Raw genomic sequence first — 18,665 nt, forward strand, 5'->3', positions numbered from 1 at the left:
ACTTAACAACAACAAGGCATCCTTTAGAAATGAATTGCTGGATGGTACCTAACAACAACAGCCACTATGATCAAGATAGAGAACGAATACATTATCACAAAGACCTTCCTTGTGGACTTACACCCACCACCGCCCACCACTCTGGCCACCATCCCTAACCCTTTGGCAACCACTATTTGTCTAATTTTGTCATTCTGAGACTGTTATAAATGGAGCCATATAGGATATACCTTTTAGAGATTGACTTCTTAATCAATCAAGTTGACCTGCGATTGTCTTGAGATGCACCCAAGTTGCTACATGTATCAACACTTTAAAATTTTGTTATTGAATAACATAGCCTGGTATGGACGTACCAGTTTATGTAATCATATGCTTATTCAGAGTTATTTTGGCTATGTCTGGGTTTTGGCTATTGCCAATAAAGCTGCTGCAAATAACCATAAAAAAACAAAAGAAGACAGCAGTCATGTATTATAATGAAATGTGCAAAGACTTGGAGTTAGAAAACCAAAAGGGAAGGACATGCTAAGCATTTCTCAAGCTTAGGGAACTAAAGAAAAAAATTCAAGTATGAGCCTAAGAATATTGAAAATTGTCAAAAATGAAATGGAACACATAAAGATCGATATCCTTGTGAGCTGAAATGGACCGGTAATAGTCATTTTGAATCTGACAATCACATGGTTTACTATGCTGGGAATGACAAATTAAAGAGGAATGGTGTCGCATTTATCGTCAAAAAGAATAGAGAGTCCAATGCTGTCTGTAATAGAATAACATCCATACAACTAAAAGGAACATCCGTTAATACCTCTATGATTCAAATTTACGTACCAACCACTAAAGCCAGTGATGATGCAATTGAAGAATTCTACCAATTTATTTAGTCTGAAATTTAGTCAAAAATGCAATCAAGATGTATTGATAATCACTGGTGATTAGAATGCAAAGGTTGGAAACAGAGGAAGGATCAGTAGTTGGAAAATACAGCCTTGGTGACAGAAATGATGCTGGAGATCGCATGATAGAATATTGCAAGACCAATGAATTCTTCATTTTAAATACCTTTTTTAAGCAACATAAAAGATGACTATACACATGGACCTCATCAGATGGAATACACAGAAGTCAAATTCACCACACTTGTGGAAAGAGACAGTGGAAAAGCTCCGTATCATCAGCTAAAACAAGGCCTGGGCAGACTGTGGAATAGACCATACATTGTTCATAAGCAAATTGAGTAAAATTTTACTTGCATGGAATATCAATGATATTGTCTGATGATGTCTGCATTCCATTGGGTCACCTCTCTGGAATGTGTGCAAATATGGATCTTTTCCAGTCTTTGGGCTACATGGAACTCATCTATGCCAAGAAATCTTCCAAATTTCTTGGCATGGATGAGTGAGTGCCTCCAGGGCTGCATCAGTTTGTTGAAAGATTTCAATATGTAGTCCATCAATTCCCAGAGCCTTGTTCTTTGCCAATGCCTTCAGGGCACCTTGGACTTCTTCCTCTAGAATCATTGGCTGCTATGCTACCTCTTGAAATAACTGTGTGTATTCCTTCCATCTTCTTTTGATGCTTTCTGCATCATTCAATATTTTGCCCATAGAGTCTTTCAATACCACAAGTCGAGGTTGAATTTTATCTTCAGTCCCCTCAGCTTGAGGAACACTGGGCATGTTCTTCCCTTTTGATTTCCAGGTCTTTGCACATTTTGTTATAACATTTGACTTTGTCTTCTAGAGCTGACCTTTGAAATTTTCTGTTCAGTTCTTGTACCTCTTCACTTCTTCCATTTGCTTTAGCATCTCTATGCTGGGGAGCAAGTTTCAGAGTCTCTTCTGACGTCCATTTTGGTCTTTTTGTTCTTTCTTGTCTTCTTAATGACCTTTTTCTTCCTCTGTGATGTTTTTGATATCATTCCACAACTCTTCTGGTCTTCGGTCTTTAGTGTCTAATGCATCAAACCTGTTCTGCAGATGATCTCTAAATTCAGGTGGGTTATATACAAGGCTATATTTTGGCTCTCATGAACTTGTAATTTTCTTTAGCTCCATGGGGACCTTTAGCTATACAACAGAACGAAATGCTTCCCAATCATCAGTCTCCTCAAGTCCATGGCTGTGGCCTATGTGCTTTGAGAGCCTTCCAATGTAAGGGACTCATCTTCCAGGATTCTATCAGACAGTGTTCTCTTGTGGTCAGTAGAGTTTCCATTGTCCAGTGTCTGGAAGTCGATAGGCCTTTCTTGTTTGTCTTAGTCTGGAAGCTCCACTGAAACCTGTCCACCATGGGTAACCCAACTGGTCAACTCTAGTAGACACCCACAGGTGGCTTTCCAAAATGGTAACACTCACTGGCATCAACACTAGCAGGGTCTCAGAGTTCCGATGCCAATATCTTAACCACTCCTTTTGAATTTGAGCCATTTGGGTGGGCATTTGGATTTGCATCTCCCTGATGGCTAATGAGATTGAGAAATACACTCATGGTTATGGGTCACTGACGCATGCTCTCTTGTCTTTTGCCCATGTTTCTGTTGGGTTATCTTTTCCCTAATGTTAGATAGAACGTCTTTGTATGCTGCACGTCTGAACCTATTATTGGGTTTATGAATAACATAACCCATTGCATGGCTGGCCTGTCCACACTCTTTTCATGAACAGAAATTATTACTTTTCATACATCTTAGTCGGCGTTTTCTTTTAAACTTTAGAGTGTGGTTGTGGTCCATTTAAGACATCTTTGTCTTCTCCAAGATCCCGAAGCTGTTCTGCCACGTTTTCTTGTCTTGTATTTCATGTTTAGATCTATAGAGTCCCTGGGTCTGAACTATGCACAGTGGTGTCAAGTAAGCAGTCAAGGCCCATTTAAAAAAATCCATAGCTACCCAAATGACCCAGAGCCATTTATTGAAAACACTGTCCTTTTACCCTGTGGACTATACTGCCAACATTCTCGGTTCTGTTGCATTAAAAAACACACTACAGAAGAGCTGATTCCGACTCCATGGGTCCCTGGGGCTGGAAATCTTTACAGAAGCGGACTGCCTCTTCTTTGTTCCGTGGAGCAATTGGTGGGTTTGAACCTTCCCGTTAGCTCCCCAGTGCTTAATGCACTGCATCACCAGCGCTCTTATTACATTATTGCTTGCATATATACACGTATAAACAGTTGAACGTTGTGTTTTGGTTCCAATGGGCTTGCTGAATTCACACACTGATTCTAATAGTCTAATGATTCTTTTAGATCTTCTACAAACCCTGTCACGTCATCTGCAAACAGTGACAGTTCGATCCCTTCCCCTTTTGTTCTCCCACCGTATTTTCCTCGGGTGGTCACCCTGGTTGGGACCCCATGGCAGCAGTGACCACACAGGCCTGGTTGTTTCGCTCCTGGACTCGGGTGAGGGGTGTTTTTTCAGTGTTTTGTTTTTAAGAACAGGGCTTGATTGGTTTAGGTTATTTTTTTTTTTTAAATTGCTATCTTGTATCATATGCAGGACTTTCCTTCCATCCCAGTTTTCTGAGACTTTGTATCAGAAGTGAGTGTTGCAGCTGACACATGCTTTTCCTGCATCTGTGAGATGAGGATCAATGGGTTAATGGGATGACTTATCACCTTTGCATTCCTGGAGTGAACCCCACTTGGTGTCTTACCCTCTGTGTATGTTGCTGGATTTTGACTTCTCCACATGCTGTTTAGGATTTTTGCACCTCAGTGAGGCAATCAGGCTGTTTCTGGTAAATCCTCAGCTGGTTTTGTTGCCAAAGTTCCAGTGGCCTCAGTTGAGAAGTCAGTCTCCCTGCCTCTCTCTTCCCTCCCTCCCTCTCTGCCTTTCTTCTACCTTCTGGAAGATTCTGTTTAATAATGGTGTTATTTTTTATCCTTCAGTGTTTGAAAGACTTCGCTGGTGAAGCCAGCTGGACCTGGGGCTTTCTTTGTGGAGAAGGACTTTAGCATGTTTATTAGCTATCAGGGAAGCACAGTGTCTCCATGTGATAAGCACTGGACTGTGAACCACAAAGTCTGCAGTTCGAATCCGTCAGCCACTCCATGGGAGAAAGATGAGGCTTCGGCTGCTGGGAAGATTTGTTGTTGTTAAGTGCCGTCAAGTTGATTCCGACCTATAGCGACCCTGTATAGGGTTTCTAAGGAGCAGCTGGTGAGCTTGAACCGCCGACCTTGCAGTTTAAATAACTTTGCAGTCTGACGCATTAACCCACAGCACCATGGAACCATATACAGGGTCACTATGACTAGGAACTGGCACTATGATACTTAACAACAATTAGATATCAGACAATTCAGGTTTTTTCAGCTCTTGGCGCTGTGGGTTAATGCACAAGACTGCAAAGCCGTTTGAACTGTAAAGTCGGCGGTTCAAACTCACCGTTGGCTCCTCAGAAACCCGATAACAGGGTCTGTATGGGTCGGAACAGACTGGATGGCACTTATCAACAACATCAGCTTTGGTTAATTAAATTTTTTTGAGAACTATGTTCATTTCATCCAGTTAGCATTGGCCTAGTGTATCAATAGAAGCTTTTGTTTCCTTTTGTAACATTTATAGCTCTCCCCAGACTGCCACCCCCCTTTCTTATTCCTGATACTGGTAATTTACTTATCTTTTGCCCTTTTTCTTTATCACTCTTTTTAAGGATTTATCCATTTGTATGATTTGTTTTTTTCAAAGAATCAACTTTTGCCTTTGTTGATGTTTGTCTTCTGCCTATTTCCTCTGACTGTTTTTTTTTCCCCTGAATGGTTTTTGGTAACCATTTCCAGATACACCGAACAGTGACAAGAACTTCACTGTACACATTCACATACCCATCACCCAGATTCTGTAATTTAGCAATTTGCTGGATTTCCCATATCAAATACGGACTTGGCTATTATGGGCATTAAGGAGCCCTGGTACTGTCATGGATTATGAGCGGGGCTGTGAACCACAAGGTCAGCAGTTCAAACCCACCCGCCACTGCTATAAAGGGTTGCTCTGAGTCAGAGCTGACTTGACAGCATTTAACAACAATGGTCTGTTAAACAGAATCCTGGTGTGGCTCCATGGGTTCAGCACTGGACTGCCAGCCACAAAATCAGTGGTTCAAACCCTCCAACCGCTCCTTGGAAACCCCATAAAGGGTCTCTGTGAGTTGGAACTGACTCGACGGCACTTAACAACAAGTGGATGTGCAAAGTGCTTGCTTGATCCAAGCCTGTCACTGAGCACATCTCTAGGTCTTTCTTCCACTGTGCCTCGAGCCACCAACCTTCAGGCTAGTAACCAAGAACAGACTGCTTGCACCCCAGCCCATTCTGATAACCTGTCTTTTTATTTTCATAGGATAAGAAAGTTGTTATAACTCTTCATTAAGATCTAAAACTACCTTCTTGTCGGATAACATGAAGCAGAATGCTGAAGCCATTGTGGCTGCGTTTTGCTCAGTCGCACAGTCTTCATTTGGATTCTTTGTTGTGATTTCTTTAGACACGTGTCTTTTTCTCCCCTCCACAGCATGTAGACCAAAGCATTTACTAGTGTTCATCAATCCATTTGGAGGGAAACGACAAGGCAAGAGGATTTATGAAAAGAAGGTGGCTCCGTTGTTTGCTTTGGCCTCCATTACCACGGAGATCATTGGTAAGGTTTCGTGTTTTCATGATTATTTTTGTTGTTGTTGAGAATATATATGCTCCAGTTCAGCAGACTCGGCGCAGACAACTCAGAGACAGTGCTGGCAGTCTGTGATTGTGTGGTTGTTGTCAGCCTCCCTTTTGGAGCTGTGCCGCCGCCACTCACATCAACTCACCCACCCGTCCACCCCCAAGGTTCCTGTCTAATCTTGGGAGTTACTGTTGTCAGTTTGGTCCCATGGAGCTAGATCTTAAAGAGCACAGTGCTCAAGACAGACATTCTTTACTGGTTACGCTGGTAGCTTAGTTGGTTACGAGTCAGGCTTCTAACCACAAGGCCATCATTTCAAATCTACCAGCCACTCCTCAGTACAAAGATGAGGCTTTCTGCTACTGGAAAAATTTGCAGCCCTGGAAACCCTATATGGGGTCGTTAGGAGTCGGAACCGACTCCATGGCACACCACCACCATCATTGTTTGCTTTTAAGATGACTTCAGGAAATATTTTTGATTTAAGGTTCAAAGATTTTTTTTTTAAAGGATAATAGCTTTGAAGGGTTATTCAGCTTCCATGGCTCCAGAAAACAGTCTGGGTTCCATGATAATTTGAAATTCTGTTCTACATTTCCCCCTTTTGATCAGGAGTCAGAAGAAATCGAATCTTTCATCAAATCCTTCAGTATTGCTCCCCGGGCACCATCCAGTTCTGGTTTCCTGGCAAAAGGGGCAGCTGTTCCTGGAGGAAACTAGCCACATATCCCATTTCCTCCTCTTGTTCCCCTCCTGTCTCCTTCTTCCTCTGTTGCTCCAGGTGAATACATTCCAAGGACTGTACTTTGAACAGCCACTTGAAAGGTATATTGTTGTTAGATGCCATCAAGTCGGTACTGACTCATAGCAACCCATGCACAACAGAACACTGCCCAGTCCTATGCTGACCTCACAATCATTGCTGTGCTTGAGCCCATCGCTGCGGTCACTGTGTCACTCCATCTCATTGGGGCTGTCCTCTTTTTTCTCCACTTTACCAAACATAATGACCTTCTCCAGGGTCTGGTCCCTCATGATAACATGTCCTAAGAATGAGAGATGAAATCTGGCCATCCTGGCTTCTAAGGAGCACTCTGGTTGTCCTTCTTCCAACACAGATTTGTTTGTACTTTTGGCACTTCATGGTATTTTTAATATTATGCACTAACACCGTAACTCAAATGCATCAATTCTTCTACAGTCTTTGTTATTCACTGTCCAGCTTTTGCATCCATATGAGGTTATTGAAGATACCATGGCCTGGGTCAGGCGCACCTTAGTCTTCAAGTTGACATCTTTGCTCTTCAATACTTTAAAGAAGTTTTGTGTAGCAGATTTGCCTAATGCAATATCTCGTTTGATTCTTGGCTGCTGATTCCATGAGTGTTGGTGGTTGATCTGAGCAAAATGAAGTCTTTGACAATGAAGTTTGACAATGAAGTTAAATAACTTCTTTGTAAAAGAAATGTTTAGAAGTAAATTTGAGATGATTCAAAGGTAGTTACTAGAGAAGAGTTTTATTTTTTAAGAGAATTTTAAACAAAATAGAATGTATTTTCTTTCCTTACCAACAAGAACAGGAAGAACACAAAGTAAACAATATAGTATTTTTTTTAGCTAAGGGTAAATATTCTTGGCATAGAAAGCATTCAAGAAAACATGAAGGTCAAAGGTCCTGGACTGAACGTTCTCACAAGAAGAGGTAAAAGGGACTAAGGATAACCTGAATGAGACATATGATGCTGCTTTGAAATTTTACTTCATTTTTTGTGTAAGGATACACAGTAAAGAGTACACTGTTTCAACACATTTTACGTGTACAATTCAGCACATGTAGAACTGTACATGAACTGGGAAGAACACACTCAGCATTTCTCAAGCTGAATGAACTGAAGAAAAATTCAAGCCTCAACTTTCATTATTGAAGGATTCCATACACAAATTATTGAATGATGCAGAAAGCATCAAAAGAAGATGGAAAGAATGCACAGAGTCACTGTACCAAAAGAAATGGCTGATGTTCAACCGTTTCAAGAGGTAACATATAATCTAGAGCCAATGATCCTGAAGGAAGAAGTCCAAGGTGCATTGAAGTCATTGTCAAAGAACAAGGCTCTGGGAATTGATGGAATACAAATTGAAATCTTTTAGCACTCACGGCACTCACTCATCTATGCCAAGAAGTTTGGAAGACAACCACTTGACCAACTGACTGGAAGAGATCCGTGTTTGTGCCCATTCCAAAGAGAGGTGACCCAACAGATGTGGAAATCATCAGACAGTATTATTGGTATCCCATACAAATGAAGTTTTACTAAAGGTAATACAGAAACATACACTGACAGAGAACTTCCAGAGGTTCAAGCCGGTTCAGTAGAGGATGTGAAACGAGTGATATCATTGCTGACATCAGATGGATCTTGGCTGAAAGCAGAGAATACCAGAAAGATGTTTACTTGTGGTTTATTGACCATGCAAAAGCTTTCAATTGTGTGGATCATAACAAACTATGGACAATATTGCAAAGTATGAGTATTCCTGAACACTTAATTGTGCTCATGAGCAACCTGTACATAGGCCAAGAGGCAGCTGTTTGAACAGAACATGGGAACACTGAATGGTTTAAAATTAGGAAAGGTGTGAGCCTGGGTTGTATTCTTTCACCATACTTATTTAATCTGAATGCTGAGCAAATATTCGATAAACTGGATTATACGAAGAAAAACGTGGTATCAGGATTGGAGAAAGACTCATTAACAACCTGCGAGATGCAGATGATGCAACCTTGCATGCTGAATTGAAAATGACTTACAATACTTACTGATGAAGATCAAAGACCACACACCTTCCGTATGGGTTGCATCTCAATGTAAAGAAAACAATCGTCACTACTGGACCAATAAATAACATCCATATCAATGGAGAAGAGATTGAAGTTGTCTTAAGACTTCATTTTGCTCATATTAGCCATCAACATTCATGGAAGCAGCAATCAAGAAATCAAATGACATACTGCATTGGGCACATGTGCTACACAAGACCTCTTTAAAGTGTCGAAAAGCAGTTTGAGGACTAAGGTGCATCTGACCCAAGCCATTGGTATTTCCAATAACCTCATATGCATGTGAAAGCTGGACAGTGAATAAGGAAGACCATAGAAGAACTGATGCTTTTGAGTTATGGTGTTAGAGGAGATGCCATGAGCTGCCAAAAGAGCCAACAGATCTGTGTTGGAAGAAGTGCAGCCAGAGTGCTCCTTGGAGGCCAGGATGGCCACGCTTGTTCTCTCATACTTCGGACATATTGTCAGGAAGGACCAGTTACTGGAGAAGGATATCATGTTTGGTAAGGTGGAGGGTCAGAGAAAATGAGGAAGACCCCCAATGAGAAGGATTGGCATAGTGGCAGCAGCGATGGGCTCATACAACAATTGTGAGGTTGGCGCAGGACTGGGCAGTGCTGTGCATAGGGTCACTATGACTCGGTACTGACTCGATGGCACCTAATAACAACCCCCACAATTTGGTAACAGTGTTTATAGTCTTAAGGAATCGATTTCTAAATTATTCTGCCACCTAAACATGAACTGAGGAGTGCAGTGGCTTGTAGTATAATCACTGGACTGTGAACCACAAGTTCAGTGATTCAAGTCCACCAGTTGCTCCATGGGAGAAAGATAAGGCTTTCTGCTTTTGCAAAGATTTACAACTTCAGAAACCCCATACAGGGCTGCTGTGAGTCAGAACCCACTTGACAACACTTAACAACAGCGAACAAACTCACTGCGCGCTGAGCTTCTCATGAAGACGTTGTGGTCAGCTTGACCCCACATACATACATCATAGAGCGACGGCGGTGCTCCAGGCGGGCACACTATATTCCAACGACTGTCTGGTTCAATCTTTTAAGGAAAGATTTGGCTCAAGGTCAAAGATGTTCTCAGGGCAGTAGTTCTAGGCATCACCCAGTGTCCATGGACTAGAAAGTCTGCATTCTGCTAAGAATTTAAATTCTGTTCAGTTCTTTTCCCCCTCTTCGGTCATGATTCCTCCCCATGATCTTAGTTCAAAACACTCCGCGTTTTCAATGCCAGCCCCAGTGCTGGGAGCTATAAGAAGGGGCTGTCTTTCTTACCTCCCAGTGCCCCGATGGCTTTGTGTGACCTTGTTAAAGAGTCTCTGGGCTACATTTGGCAAGAGCCTTAAAAATGAGGGGGTTTGAGGCCAGTATGCGTGTTTTTAAGTCTTCCCTAAGAACATCTGTGCACACAGAGGGCGACAGCTTTGGCAACGTTTAAATTCCCTTTATGGGAGCCAGCGCCCAGGATACAGACTTGCTGTGAGTTGGACTGAGTCAGCGACACTTTACAACAATAACTAATCACAAGGCTGCTGGCTCAGACCCAGCAGCCGTTCCTTGGAAGCCCTACGTGTTGTTTACATTGTTGTTGTTGTTGAGTGCCGTCAAGTCAGTTCTGACTCATTTTATTGTTGTTTAGAGTTTTCAAGGAGCAATTGGTAGGTTTGAACTGCAGACTTTGCAATTAGCAGTCCAGTGTTTATCTTAACAACCACACTAACAGATGAGTCAGAACCAACCCAACAACAAGGGGTGGGAGGGACTGGGAAGTTACTGGAAGGGTGCTGAGTTTCTGGTCAGGGTGATGAAAAACATTGGAAAATGGAGAGGAGAGTGCTGATGGGCTCACAACACGGTGAATTGTAAACTGAAAAATGGTCAAAATGACATTTTTTTTTTTTCCAGCTTAGGTGTAGAGAACAGGGGACAAAAGCTTTTTGATACATTTAAAAAGTCTTTTAACACTTTCCTCTGTCTTGTGTGTGTGTGTGTACAGTTTTCAACATAATCTAAACATGATTTAAAATAGACAAAACCAAAACCTATGAAAAATGTAATCTTCCCCTAGCAAAGTATTACTTGTGGGAAATTCAGTGCCGCAGACATTAGACCTGACCCAGCGGAATGTATTCCAAGGGGTGACGTTCCTGGGGTATCACCTGGGTCCTCTTAGAGGAAATGCCTCGAGGAGGTTTTAGGGCCTCGGTTTTGAAGGAAGGTCATTTGCCTTTTGTTATAAATAAGGGTGCGCAGACCTAAAGACTTACCGTATCCTGCACTTTCCCCCCAGTGACGGAACGTCCTAACCACGCCAAGGAGAGCTTGTATGAGATGAACATGGATAAATATGATGGGTGAGTAAGGCTTTTTTCATCCTGATGAACAGATGATAAAGGGGCCCCGGTGGCACGATGGTGAAGCGCTCAGCTGCTAGCAGAAAGGTTGGCTGTTTGAACTCACCCAACGGTTCCACTAGTGAACTGCTGCTTAGGAAAGCCTGTGGGGCAGCTTTGCTCTGTCACGTGGAACGCTGTGGGTCAGAGTCGGTCCATGGCATCACACAGCAACGTTGTTGTTGTTGTCAGGTGCCATCGAGTCGGAACCGACTCATAGCGACCCCATGCACAGCAGAACGAAACAATGTCCGAACCTGGGCCAACCTCACCACCGCTGCCACACTTGAGTCCATCAATGATGCCACCTGGCCAATCCATCTCGTTAGGGGTCTTCCTCTTTTTCTCCGACCTTCCATCCTACCAAGGATGATATCCTTCTCCAGCAACTGGAGACATCCTAATCACACAGCGAGAGGACATCCTAATCAAGTTTGACCTCCTCTTTTCGTTTTGTCAGCTCCCTTTCCTTTAGTTTCTGCCCAGTTGTAGAATGTGTTTCTTGTAGAAAACGTGGGAAAGGCCTGAAAGTTCAGAGTCAAGCCTTCATTCACATCATAGGACCACCATTGCTGACAAGTTCTGTGTTTTCCCTTTGGTGGTTCACGATACGTGCTTACATAGTTGTGATCAATGTAGTCCCTCAGCTGCTAGCCTGTAGGTTTGAGGTTCAGGTCCACCCAGAGGTGCCTTGGGAGAAAGTTCTCGCATCTGTTTCCTAAAAGTCATCCACGGAGAGCCGTGTGGAGCACAGTTCTACTCTGACACACACATGGGGCACCATGAGTGGAATCTACTTATGAAAACTCATCCATGGAGAACCCTGTGGAGCACAGTTCTACTCTGACACACACGGGGCACCATGAGTGGGATCTACCTATGAAAACTCATCCACTGAGAACCCTGTGAGCACAGTTCTACTCTGACACACACGGGGCGCCATGAGGGCAATCTACTTATGAAAATTCATCCACTGAGGACCCTGTGGAGCACAGTTCTACTCTGACACACACGGGGCACCATGAGTGGGATCTACCTATGAAAACTGATTCACTGAGAACCTTGTGGGGGGGGCCAGCTCTCTTCTGACACATGCAGGGTGCAGCGTGGTGGTACAGAACTAGAAATAACGCTGATTTAGTGAACTAGAGATGATGTTGTGCTTAACGTTTTGGATTGTGACTGGGTGCAGGGCTGCCACCCCCCCGTATCAGTCATCCACAGTAGAGGACATGAAGGGGAACTAGGTTCACATTCATGGATCAGGAACAGACACTTACGTGGGCGTACAGACGAGGCCCTCTTCTCTTTGTCAGTAGGCAGCCGTGCTGGGAGAATGGAAGGGGCTACACCTGGAGAGAGCTGTGGCATAAGGGAACAGGTATGAGCATCCAAGGACTCAGACTCATCCTGTACCCCGCCCCTTCTTCACTGCAGTGTGCCTCAGCAGCCTTTGTAACCTCTCTGAGCCTTAGACTCCTTGTAGGTAACCAGACCAGTTCCTGTAGAGTCCATCTTGACTCATGGTGCCCCCACCTGTGCCCCACAGGGTTCTTAGTGGATGAGTTTTCATAAGTAGATGCCACTCATGGTGCCCCATCTGTGTGTCAGAGTAGAACTGTGCTCCACAGGGTTCTTAGTGGATGAATTTTCATAAGTAGATTCCATCATGGCGTCCCCGTATGTTTCAGAGTAGAACTGTGTTCACAGGGTTCTCAGTGGATGAGTTTTCATAAGTAGATTCCATCATGGTGCCCCCATGTGGTCAGGGTAGCACTGTGCCCACAGGGTTCTCAGTGGATACTTGTTTTGAAGCAGATCCCGGCCCTTTCTTGCAGAAGTGGACTTGAACCTCCAGTCTTTTGCTTAGCTTCATCTTGTAGCTCACAAGTCCTCTTGGCAGGGATGCTGAGTGTGTCATCTGTGTGTAGTGACCATGAGCTCCCCCTCACCTGCGTGCAGGCTCTAGAGAGATGTGATTGATTGAGTGGGTATGTGAGCCATATGGACAAAGGACACTGGCAGTGGGTGGTCACCAGGGGACAAGTGGGCACAGTCAATGGCTGTCACGGATGGGGGCACAGTGGACCACTACTGCCACTGCAGTGACAGGCGGCAGGGCACAAGGAAGGGGCTGGACACTTAGCCACCCTCCTCGTCCTTTCAGGGAAGACACCACAGACCCGAATGCCTGGTGAGGATATGAGATTTTCTAAGGCTGTGCTCTCCCGCAGAATTGTCTGTGTTGGTGGGGATGGTACGTTCAGCGAGGTTCTTCACGGCCTGATTGGAAGGACGCAGAGGAATGCCGGCGTGGATCAGAACCACCCCCGCTCCACCCTGGTCTCCAGCCCCCTCAGGATTGGCATCATCCCCTCCGGTAAGCCAGTCTCTGTTGGGGCCTCCTGCTCTCCATGTAGTTCCTGTGGATGTCCTGCAGGGGCGCCCTGGAGCCGCAGACAGGGCTGGGCTGGTAGCCAGATGGTTGGCTGGAGACTCTATTAATGACTTTTAACCAGTTCCTCCCAGGTCCACTCCCTGCTGAAAATTCCCATTTTCACACCAAGACGGGCCGAGTCCAAAGCACACTGTCCCCAGATTTCCCGCTGATGTTTCCGTATATGTAAGAATCGCTGTAACGATTCCATTGTCTGGTTGAAGAACGGTCTGAGGTCACAGGTGGCCCTGAGCAGACGGGTAGGGGCAGCTCAGAGGCCACTTCTCTGCCCCTAAGCCCCTTTCAGATGCTCTCTTGGTGGCTCAGTTGTTAAGCACTCAGCGGCTAACCAAAAGGTTGGCAGTTTGAACCTACCAGCCACTCTGTGGAAGAAAGGCGAGGCTGGTCCCATGAAGGTTTGCAGTCCCAGAAACCCTTGGGGCAGCTCACTCGGCCACAGGATTGCTGTGAGTTGGAATGTGTTGAACAACAGTGGGTTGGGGGAGTTTGGTTTTTGGTTTCAGTGTCTGTAGCCACTTCTACACCCCCGAGTTCAGCTCCAGCCCTGGTGCACATTCATGTTGGCTGTGGGACCTTCGGTTACATTCAGTCTGTGAAGGTTCAGCCACGGGTCTTGTCAACACCGGTGCTGGGTGAGGCGGCTCCACCCAGGGTGCATCATGGTCTTCTCGGTGTAAAGACTCACTTGGGGTGAGGGTGTAACACAGTGGCTAAGGACTCAGTCATTGTTGCTGTTGGTTGGATATTGTCAGAGTCAGTTCCGATTCACAGCGACCCCGTGCACAGCCAAGCAGAACACTGCCCGGTCCTGCGCCGTCCTCACAATTGTTACATTTGAGCCCACTGCTGCTGTCACTGTGTCAGACCACCTTCTTGGGGGTCTTCCCCTTCTTTGCTGACCCTCTGCTTTACCAAACATGGTGTCCTCCCAGGACTGGTTCCTGCTGATAACATGTCCAAAGTATAAGAGAGAAGTCTCATAAGCCTGGCTCTTATAGGCGCGCTCTGGCTACACTTCTTCCAACACAGATCTGTTTGTCCTTCTGGCCGTCCATGGTACTTTTATTATTCTCCAACACCATAACTCCAGTGCATCGAATTTTCTATGATCTTTCTTATTCACTGTCCAACTTTTACATGCACATGAGGCGATCGAAAGCACTGTAGCATGGTAGTGGTTTTCATTCTGTATTGAAGGAAAGTGATTTCGTTTAGCTATGAGGGGTAACTTTTGATGACACCGTTGTTTATTATGTTGTTGTAGTAGCTAAGTTCTGTCAAGTGACCCTGTATAGGGTTTCCACAGAGCAGGTGGTGTGTTTGAACCGGTGACCTTGCAGTCTAGTGCTTACCCTTCAGCGCCACACCAAAGGAGCTTTATTTCATATCGGTTTTCAGGCTCGCAGCTGGATGAGGTCAGCGCGTTCCTCTGGTCACAGGCAATAGGCCAGCCCATACTTTACAGCGAGAAAACAAACAGCTACCTCAGGGGCACAGATGGCTCTGTGGTGCTGAGTCCACAGAGAAAAGGTACCCGGGGGCCCTTACGTGACAACAGGCTCATAATTAGACCAAGTCACTTCTGTCACAGAGGCCCAGTAGGCTCGACTGCACACCAGGAAATGGGTGGCCCAAGTCCCCCCAGAAGTGCTGCGGAAGAAAGGTCTGGCGATCTGCTTCTGATCGGTCACACGGTCACAGCCACTGAGAACCCCGTGGGGCCAGTTTCTTCTCCACACACATGGGGCGGTTGTGCGTCAGAATCGACTCGTACTCTCAGGTGGCTAGCCGGTCTTTCTTGCACATTTCATTTTTGTTCTGTTGACGTTGCCTGTGGCATGTTCCGGACTAGGTGAGCTCTCTTTTTCTGTGCTCCGTCTGGTCTGTGTAACTTTCTTAAGCATCAGACTCAAGCTACAGGGTTTAATGGTTTGAGCCCACCAGCCGCTCCACTGGAGAAAGATGAGGCCTTCTGCTCCTGTGAAACCCTACACAGGGTCCCTGTGAGTTGGAAGGGGCTCGACGACACTTTAGAACAACACTTTGTTTATAAGAAAGCTGCTTGTATCTCCGTTTGTAGAGGGCAGCTCGAGTGGCAGACTCCTTAAGCTGTGAGCACACACATGGGGGATCCACGGTTCAGTTTCTAGGGCCATCGTGATGAGAAGAGTCCCTCCCAGGGAGACTCACCCTGGGGGGTCTGGGGGGCATAGGTAGCAAGTGGGGGCTGCTTCTCTTGATAAGGGGTACAGGGAAGGCCTTTCTGAGCTGGCTCAGTGGACGCAGGCCTTGAGGGTGGGCAATGTGGTCAGAGCAGCGTGTGGGGACAGTGCGAGGGGGCTGAAGAAACAGGCAGACCGTGCAATTCGGAGGAGTCGCTGGGATTCCCGGGAAAGCCTTGTCTTCTCCTCTCTGGAGAAAGGGACCAGGGGCTGGTGGCCATCATGGAGGCTGTGTGGGCGTGGTCAGCTCCATTCGGTGTTGGGTGAGTCTGCTCCGGTTCGGGTGCTGTGGTCATAGCAGGGGAATGCTAATCCGTAGGGGCTTCGAACTGGTTCTGGGCTAATCCCTCGTCTCATCATTCTCCAGTAGAATGGCTCGTCAGTTCAAACCATGTGGCTCTTAGTGGATAGCAGCCAACGTTTAAATCACGGTACCACCAGAACTCCTTACTAGGCTGTAAAAGGGCCCAGGAAATAAAGCTCTTGGGTTTACGGGATGTGGTAGTTTTACTTATTATGAGAATAGGAACTGGACTGTGAACCACAACATCGGCGGTTCAAACCTACCAGTCGCTTCACAGGAGAAAGATGAGGCTTTCTGCTCCCATATAGATTTTCCAGCCTCGGAAATCCTGTACCATCGCTGTGAGTTGGAACTGACACGGTCGCGGTAGGTTTCACTTATTTAGTTCTCAGCTGAAAAACTGTTTGGAAGTAGGTCATCGGATCAGCACCTCAGAAGAAAGACTTGGAGATCTGCTGCCATAAAGATTGTCGTTGTTAAGTACCGTGGAGTCGGTTCCAACTAGTGACCCTGCACAGGGTTTCCGAGGTTGTAAATCTTTACAGGAGCAGAACGCCTCATCTTTCTCTTGCGGAACCTCTGGTAGTTTCGAACTGCCGACCTTGAGGTTTGCAGCCCAATTTGTAACCACTACGCTACCAGAGCTCCTGCCATAAAGATTACAGCCTACTAAGACATGTGGTGTAGTTCTACTACTCTGCCACACGGGGTGACATGGAGTCGAAATCAAGTCAACACAGCAACAACATATGTGTATATACGAGGAGGCTCCAAAAAAAGTTTATGGACAAATAGAATGGAAAGATAATGGACTTTTTCTATGAAACTTTTGAAGGCTCTCTTATCTGTACACACACACACATTTAGAACATGCAGTGTTCGCGCATGTGCACATTCATATAGGCTATCAAGCAGGGGAGATGAAATAGTGAAGCGTCTTCGATTCCACTGGGCAGCTTGGCCAGGTTCTGTTATGTGAAATTACAAAGAGCATTTTCAGTCCAGCCTGGCTCTGTGGGAGCATGAACTTGGAGGCTTCGCTTCAGTGTCTTCCATGAAGGGAGATACGCAGATGCCCCTGGGCCCAAGGGCAGCGTGTGTTAGTGTTCGAGTGATTACGGACAACATGGGCCGACTCCAGATGTGGTTCTGCAGTTTGTTCTTGTTACTATCTCAGCTGCCTGACCCTCCTGGGCCTCAAAGTCAACATATCTGGGGCCAGCGATCCCGGAACTCACTGAGCCAAGACAAGACAGGGAGGCCCAGTCCCACACAGCCACGCCACAGGGGTCAGGCAAGAGTCCTGTGCTGTTCTGAATGTTCGAAGGTCATTCTGTGTCACCCATACTCAGCAGATGTAAGGAGGGGAATCCTGGCCACAGCTGGGCCTGTGTGCACAGTGGTTGGAGGGGCTCCCTCCACACCACATGCAGCCAACAGGGCTGGCCTCATCCCTACCTCGCTGAAATAAATGCCGCCCAGCAAAGCACAGTGCTGTTGTGAACCTGTCTCCCGGTGAACACGACCGGTTACTGTTAGAATCGCGTTCCCACCCACTGCTGCGGCCTCTGTGGTTCCCGTGACCACCAGGCACCTGCGTGGGGGGCCGTGAGGTCAGGGCAGAGCACAGGAAGGTGTGGGTCTCGGAGGGGAGATGTTTATGACAGTCATTACAGAGTCCTCTGTCCTAAGGCGTGGCTCAGGCACCCTCCCCACAACAGGGGAGGGTCTCCAAGCAGCTGCTTGATGTTGCCGCATGTCAGTCTCACTGTTTGTTTGGGTGTTTTGGTGGGGGTGGGGGGTGAGGAGGAGTACGGAGTTAGGGTCCGGACCACGCCTAGGTCTAGGGTTTTGTTGAGTTAGTGCCATCAAGTCAATTCCAACTCCTAATGACCCTGTATAGGGTTTCTGAAAGGAGCTCCGGTAACGTAGTGGTTACGAATCAGACTGTGAACCTCAGGGTCAGCAGTTTGAAACTACCAGCTGTTCCGCAGGAGAAAGATGAGGTTTTCTGCTCCTGTAAAGATTTACAGCCTCGGAAACCCTGTGCAGGGTCGCTATGGGTTGGAACCGACTCCACGGCACATCACAACAACAAAGGTTTCTGAAGAGCATCCGGTAGGTCTGAACTCACAGCCTTATGGTTAGCAGTTCGGAGCTTATTCTCCAGCACTGCACCAAGGGTCCTTGTGTATTTCTAGAGCTGTGATTAGACAAGGGTTAGTGGTGGAGTCCTGGAGCAGCTCTGTAGGATAAGCACTGGACTGCAAGATTGGCTATTCAAACTCATCAGCTGCTCCTTGGAAACCCTCGGCAGGTTCACTATGAGTCAGAACTGACTCACCAGCACTTCATAGCAGGGTTAGTGGTAGGGCTCAGGGTATCTAGCTATAGGGTTCAGTTTGATTTATTTATTTTTCTTAAGATCTACTTGATTTTTTTTAAGCTAAAAATTGCGTAATATTTTATTGCTGTTTTTCTTTCAATTGTTGATTTTACGCCAGAGGATTCTGGCAGTATTGATTGTAAGTGGTTTAAAGAGAGGAAAATATCAGTTTGCCATCTCTGTCTTTTTCAGAAGAATCCTCATCTTACTGGATTCTGTTCTGGCTATGCGTTGAATAAATTAATCTTATATGGACTAACTGTCTCTCAAGTTGGTTTAGTAGTTCTAGGGACTTTTTGGGTGGTGTAAATAATTAATATGCTAGGGTGGTAACTGATAGGTTGGAGATCAGAAATCCCCCAG

General features: G+C 45.8%; 1 protein-coding gene across 1 annotated transcript in view; it reads left to right on the forward strand.

Moving 5' to 3' along the window:
• Window positions 1-18,665, forward strand: part of CERK (ceramide kinase) — a 66,817-nt gene that overhangs the window by 38,253 nt on the left and 9,899 nt on the right. The window contains exons 5-6 of the mRNA XM_006866886.1: window positions 10,830-10,893; window positions 13,167-13,312. Of these exons, the coding sequence (XP_006866948.1) occupies window positions 10,830-10,893; window positions 13,167-13,312 (210 nt within the window). The remainder of the gene's footprint in view (window positions 1-10,829; window positions 10,894-13,166; window positions 13,313-18,665) is intronic.

Source organism: Chrysochloris asiatica, unplaced genomic scaffold (genome assembly GCF_000296735.1).
Source record: "Chrysochloris asiatica unplaced genomic scaffold, ChrAsi1.0 scaffold00097, whole genome shotgun sequence".
NCBI lineage: Eukaryota > Metazoa > Chordata > Mammalia > Afrosoricida > Chrysochloridae > Chrysochloris > Chrysochloris asiatica.